The sequence below is a fragment of the Mytilus californianus genome, unplaced genomic scaffold (assembly GCF_021869535.1).
Source record: "Mytilus californianus isolate M0D057914Y unplaced genomic scaffold, xbMytCali1.0.p SCAF_17, whole genome shotgun sequence".
Lineage (NCBI taxonomy): Eukaryota > Metazoa > Mollusca > Bivalvia > Mytilida > Mytilidae > Mytilus > Mytilus californianus.
The window spans coordinates 385,562-401,587 of record NW_026262659.1 but is presented as its reverse complement, the minus strand read 5'-3'; the positions used below and the strand labels follow the sequence as shown (position 1 = coordinate 401,587).

At 32.4% G+C, this 16,026-nt stretch overlaps 2 protein-coding genes across 2 annotated transcripts in view; both read right to left on the bottom strand.

Annotated features, from left to right (window-relative positions):
- Positions 1–410: 410 nt before the first annotated feature.
- On the bottom strand, positions 411–4,315 carry LOC127726192 (deoxycytidylate deaminase-like). Its single transcript, XM_052233476.1, has 4 exons — positions 4,219–4,315; positions 3,718–3,853; positions 2,961–3,174; positions 411–949 (listed from the first exon to the last, which is right to left on the bottom strand). Exons 1-4 carry the CDS (start codon positions 4,267–4,269, stop codon positions 850–852), a joined length of 501 nt encoding a protein of 166 aa, XP_052089436.1. The 5' UTR covers positions 4,270–4,315; the 3' UTR covers positions 411–849.
- A 9,759-nt stretch (positions 4,316–14,074) lies between these two features.
- LOC127726426 (hyaluronan mediated motility receptor-like) overlaps positions 14,075–16,026 on the bottom strand; it is a 40,107-nt gene continuing 38,155 nt past the window's right edge. The window contains exon 19 of the mRNA XM_052233810.1: positions 14,075–15,980. Coding sequence (XP_052089770.1) covers positions 15,967–15,980 — 14 coding nt within the window. The 3' untranslated portion in view covers positions 14,075–15,966. The remainder of the gene's footprint in view (positions 15,981–16,026) is intronic.

Sequence of the window (16,026 nt, the reverse complement as noted above, 5' to 3'; positions counted from 1 at the left end):
CCACCTTTTTTAGGTATAAATCAGGCCTTTTGTTTTCTGTTGAATCATTTTAAATTATGTCATGCTTAGACCTCTTATTGACAACTATACAATATGGGTTTTGCTCATTGTTGAAGGTCTTACAATGACCTATAATTATTAACTTATCTTTTCTTTGGACTCTGATGTTTAACTGTCTCAATGGCAATCATACCTCATTTTCCTTTAATATTGTAAGAGTATTTTGTGGTGAAAAATCATTTGACATTGTGGCTTTAAAGCAAGCACTACTCAACAATATAGACAAGATGCCAAGGACAAAAGGGTAATAATCTGTCAGAAAAAGGAATCATTTCCTAATAGTTTCACTTCAAATACATATAAATTTTGATGTTTATGCTTAGAAAAATGAAGTATAAACAAATATCAAATTGTTTACATTCTATATTTATTATGCTATATAATTCAATCAAAGACTCTTGTTTTTATACATAAAAGATATCTTACTGATCAGAATAATTATGACAGTCATTTATTCCAATAATTTACTACTTATCTGTAATCTCTGGTATCAAGTACTTAGGTTTCATTTATTTTCTTTGGAATCAATTTTAATTGGTTGGAGAAAATTTCCTTTTTGAAAGCATCTAATTTAGTGTTTGATTATTTGCTCTCATCAAAGTTGTTAAAAATTTGTATAGTGTAGAGTATCTAAATTCATGGTTTCTTCCTACCAATGAAAATTGGTATCCAACTAATATTTATGAATCCACTGTACATTGTTCTATCATTAAGTTATTAAAGTGACTTTTTATTAATCTTGTAACATGTGTTATTTCAATGTTATCACCATGTGCTGAGTAATGTATCTTACTCGGATTCCTTGTTTAATACATCTTTAACTTCTTGTGTCATATTTTCAATTACACTGAAATCAATTAGAATCTGCGTTCTCTTGGGGATATGTTGTCTGAAAAAAAAACAAAAAAAAAACAACACGAAATGTACATTGTCTTGTGTAAAAATTTTTTTTTTTGGTCTTTATATATGAGAAGTTGATATTTTATGGCAAATCTTTGATAGTGTTTATTAACTTTTTCATACCCTTTTTAGTTTCTGGCAGATTAAGAGCCTAATATTTTGTGTATGCACTGATTATTGAGGTATGTTGACCTCTAAATGTCTTACTTTTTTTTGTTTTGTTGGGTTGCTGTCTCATTATCATACACCAAAATACCCTTTTAAATTACATTTCATAAAGAGACATCAGAAATAAATGAAAAACAACATGTCAGTACTTCATACGCCTACATATGTCATTTTCTCACACATTTGTCAATTTCACACACACACACACATATCTGTTCTTTTCGCACACTTGTCTGTCATATTCTAACACACATATCCGCCCTTTTCTCACACACGTCTGTCCTCTATCACACACATATCTGCCCTATTCTCACTAACTTTTGTCCTTTCTTGCACATATATCTGTCCTTCTCCCACACGTCTGTCCTCTTACACATTTGTCCTTTTCTAACACATGTCTGCCCCTTTCTTACACATGTCTGCCCTTTTCTAACATGTCTGTCCTCTTCCCACACACAATTTCCTTTCCTCACACGTCTGTCCTCTTCTCACACACACATATCTGCCATTTTCTCACATGTCTGTCCTCTTTCGGCACACATTTTCCTTTTCTCACACATGTCTGTCCTCTTCTCACACACGTCTGTGCCCTTCAGGCACACATTTTCCTTTTCTCTAACATGTCTGTGCCCTTCAGGCACACATTTTCCTTTTCTCACAAACATCTGTCCTCTTTTTACACATCTTGCCTCTTTTCACACCTCTGTGCTCTCACACACATATGACATTTTCTCACACAAGTCTGTCCTCTTCACACACACATTTTCCTTTTCTCACACGTCTATCCTTTTTCTCACACACTTGTCTGTCCTCGTCTCACACTTGTCTGCTCTTTTCTCACACACGTCTGCATTTATCTCACACGTCTGTCCTCTCTCATACTTATCTACCCTTTTCTCACATGTCTGAATTTTTCTTACACACTTTGTCATTTTCTCACATGTCTGAACTTTTCTCACACACATGCCCGTTTCCAATGACATATTCTTGTTACGCTACTTATTCAAATGAAAGAACCTTAGTGAGCGCTCACATACCCCATGTCCCCACATTGTCATTGGAGAAATAAAATAAGTGTAAGAAAAAAAAATTGTATCAGAAAAAAGAATTGAATCATAATTTCCTGTCAATATGCACATCTACATAGTATGTCCTCATTATCTACACAGTTTCATGAAATTCTGTTGTGTGGTTTGAGAGGAGTTGCAATGACAAAAGGTTGCAGTAGTATATTGGGCAAATAAGTTATAAGGGGCATAACTCCTGGAAAAAAAATTTAATCCTAATTTCCTGTCAATATGCACATCTACATAGTATGTCCTCATTATCTACACAGTTTCATGAAATTCTGTTGTGTGGTTTGAGAGGAGTTGCGATGACAAAAGGTTGCAGTAGTATATTGGGCAAATAAGTTCAAAGGGGTGTAACTCCTGGAAAAAAAATTGAATCGTAATTTCCTGTCAACATGCACATCTACATAGTATGTCCTTATTATCTGAAAAAGTTTCATGAAATTCTGTTGTGTGGTTTGAGAGGAGTTGAGATAACAAACTGTTGCAGTAGTACATTAAAGTAAATAAGTTCTAAGGGGAGTAACTCCTAGAAAAAGAATTGAATCGTAATTTCCTGTCGATATGCACAACTACATAGTATGTCCTTATTATCTAAAAAGGTTTCGTGAAATTCTGTTGTGTGGTTTGAGAGGAGTTGCGATGACAAGAAACAGGACTGACAGACGGACGGGTCAAAAACATTATACCCTCCGCAACTCGTTGCGTGGGGTATAATTATTGGTTGTTATCCAACTTCAGCTAGGTACATCATTTATTTACCTGTATTTAACTCCAGCCATGTCCATCATTTTCCTTGAAGCAATAAATTCTGGTTTATCGTGATATTTATCTGAATAGTAAACGACTTGTTTGATACCAGACTGTATAACAACTTTAGCACACTCGTTACATGGGAACAAAGCAACATATATTGTACAGTTCTTTACATCTGACGAGTTCTTGTTCAAAACAGCATTTAATTCTGCATGGCAAACTGAAAATAAACACAGAATGATTAGTTTAAACTTTTTGGAGGAGAAGGGAGCAATATTTATTTACCCAACATATGTTTTGAGGATTCCCAAAACGTTCTGCCCTTTTTTTTTTCAAATATAAACTGTATTGTGTGCAATAAATTAAGAAGCTTTTCACCTCTGACCGCTTGCTTTACAAATATGCCATACAAATAATACACCTCCCTATTTTTATCTATTATGATCAACTAGTCAAATATGATCAGACTGGGACTGAACCGTTTTTTTTTTCATAAATTCCAATAAACCGCCAGTAACTGCAAATGCGACAAAAAACTAATTTTTGAATGTACATGTCCCTGTTACCTGTTGAATTACTTTAGTTTACGAAATGAATAAACAGAAAAAGCATATGTAAAAATGAATTTAAAACTATAAAGTTACAGCTTGTTTTATGTTTATCGGAATATATATATATATATATGTATACAGCTGCATGGACAGTGTTTGTACAAAATGTAATTTGCCCTAAACTTTGTCTGGTGTAAAAACTGATATCATACCATAAAGCTGTTTTGTTTGTAAAACGTCTGAATGTTCTCGTCCCCATGGCATTAAATCGTCATGACAACCAATTGGCATTCCATTATATCCAATTCCAACAATTTTATTTTCTTCATTAACAATACAAGCCCCTACCTGAAAAAGAGAAAACCATATTGTATAAACACTTTATGTGTCATGTCTTATTTTTCTTGGTCAATATCATGAAGTTACGGTCATAATGAAGGAAACCAATAAAGCTGGTTCAAGTTAATTTTATTTAGTGGAAACTGTCGAACTGGTTTCAGAAAAAACACTATAATAAAATTGAGAATGGAAATGGGGAATGTATGAATTGCCAATATTAAACCTATTGATTTAAGGATGATGCATGTCAAATCATAACAAAAGAAAGTATTAGTGCTGATAATCAGGCCAGTATTGCCAGTTGATACTCATGAATCACTCTTGAGGTCAAGATATAATCATAACATTGATATATACATGTCAATCTCTCTTACCTGGGTTCTTGGATCTTTGCTTCTTTGTGCAGAAAGAAAGGCAATTGACATGAAATAATCAGGCCAATCTAAATAGTTCTCTCGCTTCTTATTTTTAATATCACTAAAATAAAAGTTCATGTCATGCTTTAATATAAATATATAATGAAATAGCTATATATACTAAGGTAATAGAAAATGATTTTCTCAGTTTCAAATAAGTTAAATAAATGACCATTTCTGATCCATCCAGTAAGACAGTAAGGACAGACTCAGACAAAAGTTGACCTTAGATGGATTTGGCTATTCTTTTTAGCTCCTGAAATGTTCAAGGAACTTATCTTTCTTGGTTTTCAAATTTTTGGTTTCGATTATGTTGAGAGTTCCTAATGAAGTTAAATCCAGAAAAGCAGACAAAATTTATCAAGTGATATTTTCATTTAACAACATTTAAAAAATAATATTTCATCAAGATACATGTTAGACATATTAGCAGGAAATTACATATGAAGACGGAAAATAATTCCGACGGGCTACATAACAATTTGTAATGTATTTAATTCAGGGCTTCCAAAATTATTTTTAGCCAGCCGGACATTTTATATACTATCCCAATTTTAATCTCTTAAGACTAAATAAACAAAAGGCAATTATGGTAATCAGTTGCCGAGTTGGCCATCCCAATGATTGACATTAAAAAAAAACGATATTATTTAATTTAAACTTTATTTGATTCAAATTCGAAGTTCTGACGTAAACTGTTAAATTGGCAGTGCATCATTCGAAGTGTGCAACATTAGCGTACTTATATCTGCCTTAAACTCTTTATTTGTGCAAAATAACGTTGTCAAACACTTTACTTTCGTTTTTAAAATACCGGATGTTGTCTTGACAATGGTAAAACATGGACCAAAGACAGATACGTAAATTCCGTGTACATTTGCAAAGCATAAATGAGTGTAAGTAGCTCATTCTACGTTATTTCTTCAAGAAAATATTCGAAATAAACGTGAGATAAAGGCATCAATGACATTTTAAGTATTGTTTGAAGAAATTAGGATGCATAATTAAATTTCACACCTGCGCACATGCGCACTAGTTCAAACAGAGACATGTCATTGGTTCAAACAACGTGGTTTTGACGATTTTTCATTTTTTCATCAAATCATATTTGTAAATGTATTTCTAATAATTTAAATCTTTTTGACTAAATTAATTAGATGCAAACCGGTGAAATATAAGAAAATAACTTTGAATAGACCGATCAATGTCCGGTTCAAAATAGTTTACCTGTCAATTGAACAGGTAAATTTCAGCTGTTCGACAACTAATTAGCCTTGATTAAAATGAAAAGGTATTAAAGTAGGGGTTGTTTTGATAGTACTTAATGATCATGTCACTTTTATGACCGGAAATGTGTGGCTGTTAAAGGCAAAAGGTTGGGTCAAAAAGATCGCTAATTATGTTAAAATGACTGTCTCATAAGAAAGCCTTGAAAACTAAAAAGTAGATGACCGTTTCGTGCTTTGCCCAGCCGGACTTTTACCGGACATTATACAAATGTCCGGAATATATGACCGTTTTGGAAGCCTTGATTTAATTATATTAATAGACTTATGCTCTTGATGGTAGGAGGATTGGTTTGGGTCTATACTACTATGGTACTAAACAAGAGTTCACACACTCAAATGTCTCTGCTGCTTTACCTAAATAAAATTGATATTATCAATGACCATTGTAAATGAGGTCAAGGTCAGATGAACCCTGCCAGTCATGTGCACCTTAAATCCATACCATACACCAAACATACTTAACCTATTGCTTATGGTATCTAAGAAACAGACCTTATTGCGTAAATTGAACATTGACCAATGATCCAAGAAAATTAGGTCAAGGTCAGATGAACCATGCCAGACAACATGTACATCATGCAATCATTCCATACAACAATTATATTTGACCTATTTCTTACAGTATCTGAAAGACAAACATAAACAGGAAAAACTTTACATTTACCAATGAACCATGAAAATGAGTCAAGGTCACATGAATCCTGCCAGACAGACATTTGCACTTTGCAATTATTATTTACACCAAATACAATTTGCCTTTTGCTTATGGTATCTAAATAAGAGACCAAATCAGAAAAAAATAACATTGACCAATAAACCATGAAAATGAGGTCAAGGTCAGATAACACCTGCCAGTCAGACATGTACATGTAACAATCATTCCATATACACAATTTATAGTTGACCTGTTGCTCATAGTATCCGAGATATAGACTTGACCACGTAAACTTAAACACTGATCTATAAAATGAGGTCTAGGTCAGGTGAACCATGTCTGACGGACATGTACTGATGGAAGACCTTGAAAGGAACCCATATACCAAATAAAGTTATCCTATTGCTCATAATAAGTGAGAAACATATAATTTTTTTAGCAGTAGCTGAACCATGAAAATGAGGTCAAGGACAACGGACATTATATGATAGACGGAAAATTTGTAACATATGGCATCTGCATACAGGGTATCAGGTCTTCTACCTTCTGAAATATAATAAAAAAAAATAGTTTACGCTGTCACCCGCCTTTGGATTGTAATCCCTATTTCTAACATTCTACAACTTATGTCGCAGGCAATACAAAATCATTAACAGCATGGCGAAATAAATTTACTGTTATATATCACCAATGAAAATTGATGTATTTTTCATTGCCAATAATTTTATATGATTGTATTTAATAAACCTGTATTTTCCCTAAGTTTATAATGCTAAATTGTTTGGCTTGAGATTCATATGTCAAAACTGAGTATTAACTTGTTACAAATATTACATGTATCAAAAATGTCATAATTAGGTATTCAATTATAAATAATACTGGATTAAGGATCAAGGAAAACTTGTGAAATTGTTTTTATCACCTTTAGAAGATGAATAAGAATTTGATTATCAGTCAAATAACAAAGAACTAGCACTTGTAAGCTAATAAGCCATTTCCTATTTTAGATAAGATATAGACAGATGTTATAATTTCTTACATAATTAATCCTTTAGTTTGACAGTGTTAAGTGATAAAATGGTATCTAAGGGAACATATAGTTCAATAAGTGAATTTAATAGAATAACCCTCCCCTTTTTGGGAGTTATGTATTTTGATTGGTTAGGTTGTTAATAATATAAAATGAAAGATTGTTTTTAAAAGGGCAGTTCAGGGCTGAGACAAATAAGAAAGTTCTAAAGAGTGATATTGCAAAAAAACATTGATTTTACTATGAACTCTTTAGATGTGAAGTTTACAGGATTAAGGATTGTATCTAAATATGGTGACTTAGAGTTGTTCAAGTTAAATACATGCTATGTAAATATGTATGATATATAACCTGTGTGAATAATTAATATATGAACATCCAACTTAGTGTTTTATTGACTATTAACTGTATTGCCAAAAGAAGCCGGACCTAATGCTCTACCAACCCAAAGCTCCGAGTTAGTTCACCTGCAAAATATATGATCAGAACTGGGCTGCAGAATGTCAGCTAGTACCCCCACATATTTTGACATGCGATCCAGTCTGGTCATAGAGTTATACATTTTGTGATAGAACGGAAGAAAGGTTCTGGTTTTTTCAGAATATTTTGTAAAACATCAGAAAGGAGCATACAATGTTAAGGCAAAGTTCTATATCTCATTTAAAAAAATTATAAGTAAAACAAAAATGCACCAATAAGCTTCAGGAGCTCATAAGGCCTAAAAAATATAATACCCCTGTTTCTGTTAATGTGGTGAAAAAATACGGATCTATAAGACATTTTGTAAGAGTGCTTTTTCAAAAAATGAACAAAAAATCTTGAAGGTAGTTAGGGTTAGGGGAAACACAAGAAATTTTTTTTGGATGTATGGGAGTATAAATGGTAGAAAGGTCTGTTAGAGTTTAGATACTATGGCTCTGAAAAATCTTTAACATGACAAAAACAAATCTTCTTTCCAGTTTTCATATCTTTCAGGATTTTTCCTGAAGCAAACTTCAAGACATAAGATTTGTGTTAGAATGGGAGAAAGGTTTTCATTCTTTTAGGGAATTTTCGTAACCATCATAAAGGAGCTTACAATTTCCATCATATTTATTACTGATCACACTACAACGCAGCATCAAATTTCCTGCAAATTTATTATATTTGATTGCAGAAAAGTGTTACTGTATGCATAAGACAATAAAAATGAAATTCTTCCCATTTCCAAAAAACTCAAGAACCGGTCTCATATTTGAAAGCATTACTTAAACTTAAAGAGTTCTGTTACTTTTGTCGTAAATTTGAACTTTAAAGTTATGAAAGTAATATATGAGCGAGAAAGATTGGTATGAAAGAGCGATTGTTAAATTTTGTAATGCCTAAAAACATAGGGTAGGTAGGTAGGCAATATCATTTTATTTTACAAACATTTTTTAGCTGGTTACTACTAGGGAATCAGTCTGGCTTTAACAGTGCTTGTTCCAAAATGGCATAAAAAGTGTTAGGGTAGGCACTAACAATAAGGGTAGGTAGGGTTAGCGGAAACACATGTATTATTTTTTTTGGCCTAAAGGAATCAGAATGAATAGCATTTAACATGTTTAAACTGTATCAAGAGTGGTCTGTATCATGCTAAGCAGATTTTAGGGATGGGGAAAAATCCCTTTTGGTAGCCTTTCTACATAATTTTGTAAATATCAAAATAAACCAATGAAATTTGTTTTTTTAAACAGTCATCTACAATTAGAGCAAAATATAACAAAACATTTGACTGTATATTCATGCACGCCTGAGAAAACAGTAATATATTTTTTTTGTTTATAAACAACTAATGAATGCAAGGGGAACAACCAAAGTTTTTCTTTTGACATTTTTTTCATACTAAGAGGAATAACCCAATGTTCATTCACTACTTTTATTTTGTATAGTCTTGTTTCATCAATTATCTGGCAAAGAACGAAATTATTTTCTCTGTAATGTTTTTATACGACCGACCGAAAAGTTCTATCATGTCAATTTTTTTGGTGGCTTCATATTTTTTGAAATTTTCAAATTTAAAAAAAAGAAAAATTTGGAGGGTGGGGGATTTTTTTTGGGGGGTGGGGGGGTCATACTATTTTCAACAAATTTATAAAAATTTCAAATTTTTTCAATTTTGTTTTTTTGGTTTTTTTTGGGGGTCAGGGAGGGATTTTTTTTTCTCATAATATATTGTTTTTTTTTTTCCATTTGCTATTTGTTATGTCATTGATGACTTTCAAAGTTTATGACGATGTACATTTTGTCCATGGGACAAGGCTCGTTTATTATCATATTGAAATTGAATAACTCCAGTTGATATCAAGCGATATCCCATTCTCACTCGTTATGAAGCTTATAAATATACAACAGGTTGACTAAGTATTGTGCAACAGCACAGTATTCCACAATAGCACTTATTTATGTAAATCAAAGCGAAATAAAGCATAGAACACTGCAGATTGAGTTGAACTGATGCATCAACCATTGTTTAACACCCAGTGGCTTATTAAATGTAGGTGCTCAATATGTGACATGTCATATTTAAGAAGAATAATGTGGTAAGGCATGTACCTGCAACAGCAACAATTCTGCTGGAGATTCAGGGATGCAGACCTCAGCTTGTTCAAGTTTGTGAACTGATTTATACGGAGACAATGGATGCCATAAGTAAAAGCGCTATCTTAATACCTAAGTAAATGAAAACCAAAAACAGTGAAAACAATATATAATTTAGTCACTAAGTTAGTAAGTACAACTTTTATCATGTTGTCCAAAGTAAAGGAATGGAGCATTCAATGAATTCAATAATTACCCATAGTATAAAGAAGGCACATGGCAGATGCACTAATCATTAATGGAAATTTTGGAAATTCACAGCTTTCCTCTATTGGACTGAACTTCAGTCTTCAGACAGTTTATCATAATGTTTACAAACCAGTTATATAAAATGTATAGGCCTAAGTCTATCAAAGAAGGTTATAAATGATTTGCGACGATGCAAATACTAAACTTTAGAATATAAAAAAATATCTTTAACCAATGAATTCAAAATACCAATATCTGTTCAATTTCACAAATATGAACTGAATAGGCATCATGTAAGTCATTAAATAAAGAAATATCAAATTTATAGTTTTAAACAAGGGAAATAACAATGACATAATAATCCTGTCTGCCAAATACAATTTGTTTTTTTTAAGGGGAGGAGGTTAAGGCAATATTATTTCAAGCCATTTTTTTTTTAATTTTTAGTAAATGTTTAATGTCTATTGTTGTGTAATGCTTGGATTAATTTATTAAATACTTTTTATCATGGAGCCAGATATGCACATTCTGAAATTGATTATACTACTAAGGGAGACAACTACATATGCACTTTCATATTCAGTAACGTGCATCACTATGCATAATATATAAATTATGCGACAAAGAGGAATGATTTTGTTCAATACAATGACTGTACCTATTATAACAAATAGATGCTAATGACAGAATTAATGGTGGAAATAAGCAAAGATTTACGGTTAGTTCAGGATAACTGTATGTGTCTCGTGAAAATAGGTTGTGACTGCATTGCGCATTTCAACTTCCTGTAAAATATAGAGTTATTGTCCTTTAAAACTTAATGGCAGGTAGAAAGGCTACTTTTGGGATTCTGTCACAGAATCTGAAAAGGGATTAAGGTGGTGGTTGAACCGTTACATTGGCCAGTAGTACAAATACAATTGAATACAATTGATTTGATTTTTGGTGTTTTAACGCCACTTTTAAGCACCGCTTTTGGGCTATTTCGTGGCGTCCAGTTTTTATTGGTGGAGGAAGCCGGAGTGCCCGGAGAAAACCACCGACCTTCAATAGGAACACTGACAATCCTAGTCAATTAAGATTGGAGTCGAGTGCACCTGCACGAGCGGGGTTCGAACTCACAACCTCAGTGTTGACTGGCTAGTGATTACAGTAGTAACTACTAAGACCACTCGGCCACCGAGGCCCCCCAATTGAATACAACATTATCTGAAAAGGGAATAGGGTGGTGGCAGTACTGTAAAGTCTCATGCAGATTCACACATTTTCATGCTTATTTGGTGGCATTTTCCTTTGATCTAAATTTATTTTTTCTCTTAGATCTTTATAATTTTTGCTAAATCTCACACATTTGCTTTATGAAAACTTGACAGCCCTGTGGTGGTTGGAACACAATTGTATGTGAAAATACGTTGTAGAATCCCAATGGACCTTTTACAACGGGTATGGAGAACGCAATTTGTTTCGATTACTTTGGTTGAATATGCTGTCTTCAAGGATGCTCCAGTCGACAGCAGTTACAATGGAGAATGAATTCTTATATTGGTCGGTGAATGAATGCTGGATTTAGTCTGTTTTTGTATTTATGCGGGATTGTCACTATCAATTAACCACTCTGGAAAAGCTATCAAAGCGATTGATTCAAATATGATAGAAGACGCACACACATATTTACCATTTCTCTTTAAATTCGTCGCTAATGTTATTTGCTGATGACATCGTTCATAAAATTCGCGGGAAGATTTTTTCTGAAGACTTGATGAAAAATCGAGTGTGTTCCGAATAAGTAAAACAATCCGAAACAGACATGATTTGAATCCGAAAATTATATCTTAACCAAGTTAATTCTGATCTTGTATTCTATCAATCCATTAAACCTGACTGTTCAAGCAATTTATCAATTCATTCAACCTGACTGTTCAATCATGTAATCTAGGCATCTATGACTGTTCATGCAATCTATCAATCTATTAAACCTGAATGTTCATGCAGTCTATCAATCTATAAAATGGCTTATATTTACTGATCATTTGATCTATCAATCCATTAAATCTGTGATAATGTGATTTAACAATTCATTCAACCCACCTGATCATGTGATTTATCAATCCATCATCTGATCTAGGAATTCATTCAACTCACCTGATCATGCAATCTATCGATCCATTAAGGAGGGGCCTGATGGGTTATTTCGTTCTTCGTGATCGGCGCATTTTCGCTATCGTGATCCATTTTTCTACAGATTTATTTTTTTTTATATTTTCGATATCCGTGATCATGGAAATTTATTTTCTGTGAATCGTGATTGACAAAAAAATCAACTCGTGAATCGTGATGAGACCCCCCATCAGGCCCCTCATTAAGCCTAACTGATCATATGACCTAGCAGTCCATTATAAAACCTGACAAATGATGTGATTTAGTCTTTCATTCAACCCATCTGCTCATGTGATCTATCAATCATCTGACGGATCATTCAATCTATCAATTGCTTAAAAAGAACAATGATGTGATTGAACCATTTCTTAAACTGTTCTGGGCCTGTAATATATCAATCAATTAAACCTATCTGATCATGTGATCTATCAATCTATTAAATCTGCCTGAACAGTTTATCTATCAATCTATTAAATCTGCCTGAACAGTTTATCTATCAATCTTTTAAAAAGGTGGATGATGTGATTGTATACAATTACTGTCTTTTGATGAGGTAAATATGCGGTTTTATTGACTTTTGAAAAACTGATATTCACTGAGGCCGATGGCTGAAGTGAATATCAGTATTTCAAAAGTCAATTAAACCACATACTTACCGAAACAAAAGACAGTAATTGTTTTATTCCATATTCCAAGAGAAAATAATGTATTTAATGACAAATATTTACCAAAACCAATTGTACGTCAAACATTTTACCATAATGTTACATGTAAAAGTTCGGAACTTTAGCCGTGAATAACACTTTTCTCCAGGTGAATATTCTTTTTTATTTAAAATCAAATTCATATAGAGAAACCTACTAAAATAATACTAATATGGAATAAAACTATTTATTAAACCTGCCTAATAATGTGGTCTATTAATCCAATAAAACTGTTTAGTCGTATGATCTATCAATCCATTAAGCATGACTGATCATGATTTTAAGCATCCATTAAACCTGTCTCATCATGTGATCTATCAATCCATTAAACCTCCCCCATCATGTCATCTATCTGTCCATCAGGAAACACAAGGATATGCCTGTACCAAGTCAGGAATATAACAGTTGTTTTCCATTCGTTTGATGTGTTTAAACTTTTGATTTTGCCATTTGATAAAGGGCTTTCTGTTTGGAATTTTCCTTGGAGTTCGGCATTTTTGCTATTTTACTTTTAAGACCTGACTGATCATGTGATCTATCAATCCATTAAAATTGTCTGATCATGAGATCTATCAACCCATTAACATGGTCGGATCATGTGATCTATCAACCCATTTAATAACATTGTCTGATCATGTGATCTTTCAATCCATGAAACTTGTCTGTTTATTTTTACCACATTTTTTTCTGTGTATACTGGACTATGATCATACCAATGACAGATATACACTTGCTTAATTATGTGCTCAGTTATTCCAAATAAACTGTCCGATCATGTGACTTTTCAGTTCATTTATACTGCATGTCCAAAAACATACTTATCAAAATCAATGAAGCATAGAATATAGAAGAGTAACCTAGTTTTTAGAATGTTGTCCTATTCCCCTATATACATCCTTACAATAAGTTATATCATTGTGGATCTTTAAGTATCTGAGACATAAAACTTAAGGGTTTACTTTATCCAATGCAATGAACCTGGAATTATGGGTTGTGTGACCATCATGTTCAGACATCCAATTTAAGTTCAGGGTCCATCTTTCAAAGATGTATCATTTTCTTGCTAATAATCCTGCTCCACGATAGATCTTCACACAGACAGGGATGTTAAAGGTGGTACTGAAATGGCCTGAATTGACATAGAAACTAAATTAAACAAAAAAAAATTAAGCACAGTCTAAAATTTTAATTGATCTTGATCATGCACAAAATACATAAACAATCACTCAACACATGATATGTCAGCATACAGTTGAACCTGATTGAAAAAACTTTAACAGACCTTTATTTGCTTCTATTTACTGACATGTTACATAAAGAACCAGTAAGGAGTCTGTGTAAGTAACAAGATTGCATATGTGAATCTAGTGCAAAGAGTTTCAAAGGCAGCGGTTTTAATAATTTGGGCATATTAATGTGACACCTAAGTGTTTTTCTGTGGTATATCCCTAAACTTGAACACATATAAAATCTGGATTTCGAAGTTTTGTTTATACAGGATGTGTATATGTTATAAAGTTCTAAGGTTATTGATCAATGGTGTTACAGGAAACTATATCTAAAATCACATTCAAAACTTTCTAATGACTAATTCTCTGTCAGACACATTCTTAAAATAAATTGGCACATATTGACATGACTTATCTAAATAGTTATTAAACATGAAAACTTAAAATATTGTTGCCATGGTGATGAACAGTAGAATTGACAGTAACTGCATAAGGTCGAATCAAAGACATTGTAAATATTCATCAAATAGAACTGGCTTGAATTTCATTTAGTGATTATTAGAAAAGCTTGATGAAAAAATATTTATAAATATCTAAATTTTTGACTGGCATATCAAGCACTGGTGTAACCAGTTCATTTTTTTGTAAATTCTTATAAGGTAAAAGAAATGTTGCTAATATAGTCAGAGTTATTGACAGAGGAAGGCGAGTTTATTTTTTTAAAACTTTTTTTTCTACATTGGTCTAGATCTAGTTACTACTAATCACTACATACTAAAATCTAAAGAAAAACAAACACTATAAAAATAAAGGTACACAGAAAAAGTATCTTTGGTAAATCTTACATAAATGATACGTAAATAGAGGTAATGTGAAAAAGTACCTTCCAGATTTAAACTTTCACTGATTAACAATATATAGAGGTAGTGTGAAAAAAGTGCTGCCATAGATTCAAAATTTTCACAGATAATTAATTAATACTAACTCAGAAAAGGTACCCATCATAGATTTATAATATAGATTAAAAAATTAAAAGGTGGTTGCATATATAATACTACATAAAAATCACTAACAACTAAATACAGCATAACATACACAGTTATTCTACAGTTTCTTTTCTTTGTTTGGTTAAGTGATACTTCACATAAAACCTGCTATTTCATTGTCACAAAAGTGAGATGTGTGAGTACATATGACTTTAGAAAAGAAGATTTCTGCTGCATTTAATGTATTCTTCAGCTAATGTATCTGACTAGATCCTGTAATCACTGGCGCAATCAGTGTTTTGCAGCTGGTTTTTATTCAAATGTATTGTCGCCTCCTTTTATTCAGGTGATGAGAGAAATATATTCTGGTAAACACTAAAATTCACAAACCTTGAAATGAATATTGTGGTTAGGAGGAGGAATGGAATCTTTAAAATCAATCCTACAAATAATATTACTTTTACAGTTTTTTGTGTTGATAATTATAAAACAATACATTGTCACATTTATATAAAACACATTGTTAGAATCATTTGACACAATTAAAACTATGTGCTGTGTAACTTGACATACAACACAACAGCACAATCATCTTACACAATGTCACTATAAAATTATATAATGTGACACAATTAAAACTATGTGCTGTGTAACTTGACATACCACACACTGGCACTATCATTATACACAATGTCACTATAAGATTATATAATGGGACATAACACACATTGTTAGAATCATAATACACAATGTAACAATAACACTATATTCTGTTCTCCTTGACTTCACAATCATGACATTCAACAGGACCATTATGGATAGGACAGTTGCTTTTGTGCTTCTTTTCTTTATTTTCTATTGCCTAGAAAAATAAATATGTCAAGTATTAGGTTATCAAAAGAAGAAAT